This window comes from Trichosurus vulpecula, chromosome 9 (genome assembly GCF_011100635.1).
Source record: "Trichosurus vulpecula isolate mTriVul1 chromosome 9, mTriVul1.pri, whole genome shotgun sequence".
Classification (NCBI taxonomy): Eukaryota; Metazoa; Chordata; class Mammalia; order Diprotodontia; family Phalangeridae; genus Trichosurus; species Trichosurus vulpecula.
The window spans coordinates 166502179-166505674 of NC_050581.1; the positions used below are offsets into that span (position 1 = coordinate 166502179).

The following is a 3496-nucleotide window of genomic DNA, read 5'->3' on the forward strand; positions in this document are numbered from 1 at the left end:
TAGTTCCACGATATTTGAATTGTTTCTTTTTGGCTGCTTGCAGTATTTTCTCCTTGACTTTGTAGTTCGGAAATTTTGCTATAATATTTCTTGGTGTTTTCAGTTTGGAATCTCTTTCAGGGGGTGATCAGTGAATTCTTTCAATGACTATTTTGCCCTCTTGTTCTAGGACCTCTGGGCAGTTATCTTTGATAATTTCTTCAAAGATACCGTCAAGGCTCTTTTTTTCATCATGGATTCCCGGTAGACCAATAACTCTTAAATTGTCTCTCCTGGATCTATTTTCCAGGTCCGTCATTTTCCCAATCAGATATTTCACATTTTTTTCTATTTTTTTCATTATTTACATTTTGTTTTACTTCTTCATGCCTCATAGAGTCATTAGCTTCCACTTGCTCAACTCTAATTTTTAATGAGTTACTGTCTTGATTTTGCTTTTGAGTCTGCTTTTCCAGTTGGTTGATTTTACCTCTCAGGGTGTCATTTTCTCTATTTAGATACTGAATCTCCATAGCCATTTCACCAATCTTGTTCTTTAGGGACTTGATTTCATCAGTGGATTTTTTTTCCATGTTTTCCATTTTTTCCATTATTTCTTTCACCTCCATAATTTTTTTTTTAAAGAGAACTTTATTCTTTATTAAGATACCATGCTGGAAGTTATGAGGGATTTTGTTGGAACACATTGGGAAAATAAGAGTAGCTTTAGTTTTAATAACTTGCGCTGCAGAGAAAACTGTTAAAGAAATTCATATCAAAGTCCAAGTATTAGTTCAATGTCCCGTATTTGATTCCATGATCTTCATAGGAAGGTCTTCTGCAATAGAATATGCTCCTATATAGCCGAGATACTTAAGGTTGCTTGATTTCCTTACCATTACTCCACTGCAAGCTTCTGGTGTAATCCCACATAGAAAGTCAGTCTTCATTGTAACAGGTCAGGACCGGCCTCGACCCCTTTTCCCTGCCCGTGTCCTCTTTGTTGTTGGGCACCTCCTCTCGCACCACGAATGGCTCTTGCTGATCCAGGACCACCTCTCTGTGAATAACCGGCTCTGCCATGGGGAGGAGCAGCCCCGCGACCTCTGGATGGAGCAGCACCCCTTGCTCCTCTACCACCCCTTCCTCTAGCTCCAACTTGAAAATCTTCATAACCATAGTATGGATCTTCATATCCACCACGACAGTTATGGTAATCATATCCATAATAATCATAATAATCTTCATATCCATAATAATCTGGAGGATATCCATAACCACCTCTACCTCCACGGCCTCTACCTCTCATTGGAGGGGGCATGTGAGGTGGACCATAATAGTAGTAATCATCGTACATTTGATTTTTAGCTGCTTGCCTCTGAGCTTTGCGTTCTTTCCTTTTTTGATCTGGTGGCTTAGCAAAAACAATTTCAATATTTTCTCCTTCTAAGTCTTTGCCATTCATTTCTTCCATTGCCTTTACAGCACCATCTCTCTCATCAAAATGAATGAATGCATAATCCTTTAGTTTCTTCACTCGTTCCAGTTTCCCAAACTGACTAAATGCTTTTTCTAAAATCTCTTCTGTTACAGTATTGGCAAGGTTGCGTACAAACAGCACTTTCACCTTTGCCATGACTTCAGGATCTGGATCTTCTATAGGGTCAGCCCATTCGACTGTACCCACATTTCCCCAGACTTTCACTTTGCCACTCATTAACCTACGCCTGGCCTGAGCAGCAGTTTTGTGATCTTCATACTCAAGGAAACAAAAACCTCTGTTCTTTTTCTTATCATCCGGTTGGTGGTATAAAATGACATCTGTAAGGCCCTCTGTTACTTTGCTAAATTCTTCAAGAATCTGCTCCTTTGTTTTACTCTTGGGAATAGATCCAACAAAAAGTCTATTATTTGCAACTGAGATGCAAACTCCAATGTGTTTTCCAGAGCGAATTTCATGATTATCATACAGTTTAACAGCCTCTTGAGCTGCTTCTTTTGTACAGAAAGTTACAAAAGCATATCCTCTATTTAGACCGGTCAGGGGATCCATCATTAAGCGCAGATCCCAAATAGGTCCAGCTTTTTCAAATAATGGAACAAGTTCATCTTCAAATAGATCCCTTGGAATCTTTCCCACAAATATCTCTGTGCCAACAGAAGGCTGTTGTCCTGAATATACTGAATCTGGAGGAGGTCCTCCATATTTCCTCTGTCCAGTGGTCACATCAAGTGTGTAGCTTGTCCTTTCCAAGAGTTCCTTAATTTTTGCCTCATCTGGTCCTCTGCTAGAATCGGCCACTTTTTTTCCCCTGTTTTTCTCTCTGCCTATATGTCTTCATGACTCCACATAAAAAGGCACTTTTGTTCTGAACATGTGAGAGATCACTGTCTTTAAACTGTTGAAGTACTGCCAATGCACTGTCTTCATTAAATTCTTTTAAAGCTTCAATAGCTCTTTCATCTAGATCACTGTGTGCAACTAAAGCTGCAACGTAAATTTCATCTAGTTTTTCAGCAACTTTCTGTGGTAAACCAGCATCAAGCAATGTCTGGAAATGCTCAGAATGGGTAACTCAGAAGAAGTATCCATGGGCTCTTCAGTACCATTCCCATTAACATGTTCAGTAGCCATGTTTCCAGAGATCTCCCCGTTGGGCTGCCGCGAGTAAATCCTGTCCGAGGGGATCGGGTTGCGGGAATCGCGTGCTCGCTGCTCCCTGTGTCCGGCGTGAGTGGAGCTGTTGTAAAATGCCTAATTTGGTTTTTAAAATCCTCCTTTAGCTTTTCCAATAATGCTTTTTGGGCTTGAGACCAGTTCACATTCCCTTTGGAGGTATCCAATGTGGGCATAGTGTCATTGCTATCCTCTTCCAAACTGGCATGTTGATCATGCCTGTCTCTATAAAAAGAATCAATGGTCCTTGGTTTTTTTGTGTTCTTCTTCATGTTGGTTAGCCTTTTCCTCGCTTTACAATAAATTTCTGCTTTGGGGGCTCAGACCTCTCTGTCCCCACTTTCTTATTCTGGGGACTGTGAGTCTAGTTGTTGGCTTTGTGAATTATAGCCTTCGATTTCCTGAGGTGTGGGGGAGAGATCTGGCTGCCTGAAGTCTCTTGCCCTAGGGTTGTTCTCCAGGACTGTTGCTCTTCAGCAATGGTCTCAGCTCTTTGTTGTTTGAGCTGGTGTCTGGCACTTCCCCTGGGAGAGCAAGAGTACATCTGAACTCCTGGTGTTGACCCCTGCTGGCTCTACCCCTCTGGATCTCAGGAACTCCTGCTACTGGGCCACTGAAACTCCACTCTGTCTCCTCTATTCCAGCATTCTTTTTTTCAGAGGAATTCTCTGGGTGGGGGGGGGGGGAGGGATTAGAGCCGTTTGCCTGGCCATTATGTCTCCCGGAAGTTTAAGAAGATGCATTTCATACCTTTGGGCTGCAAGCCTCAGGAGTTGATGTCTCACTGCCGGTGGTGTTGCGCTGCCTCTTGTCACTTCCACAGACTGCCATCCTGTGTTG

The 3496-nt window shown here is 42.1% G+C and overlaps 1 protein-coding gene across 1 annotated transcript; it reads right to left on the reverse strand.

Annotated features, from left to right (window-relative positions):
• Positions 1 to 652: 652 nt before the first annotated feature.
• On the reverse strand, positions 653 to 2725 carry LOC118831211 (heterogeneous nuclear ribonucleoprotein Q-like). The gene is given in 3 exon segments (XM_036738415.1): positions 653 to 2290; positions 2292 to 2557; positions 2560 to 2725. Coding segments are annotated over 3 exon segments (1686 nt in total). The 5' UTR covers positions 2615 to 2725; the 3' UTR covers positions 653 to 925.
• Positions 2726 to 3496: the final 771 nt, after the last annotated feature.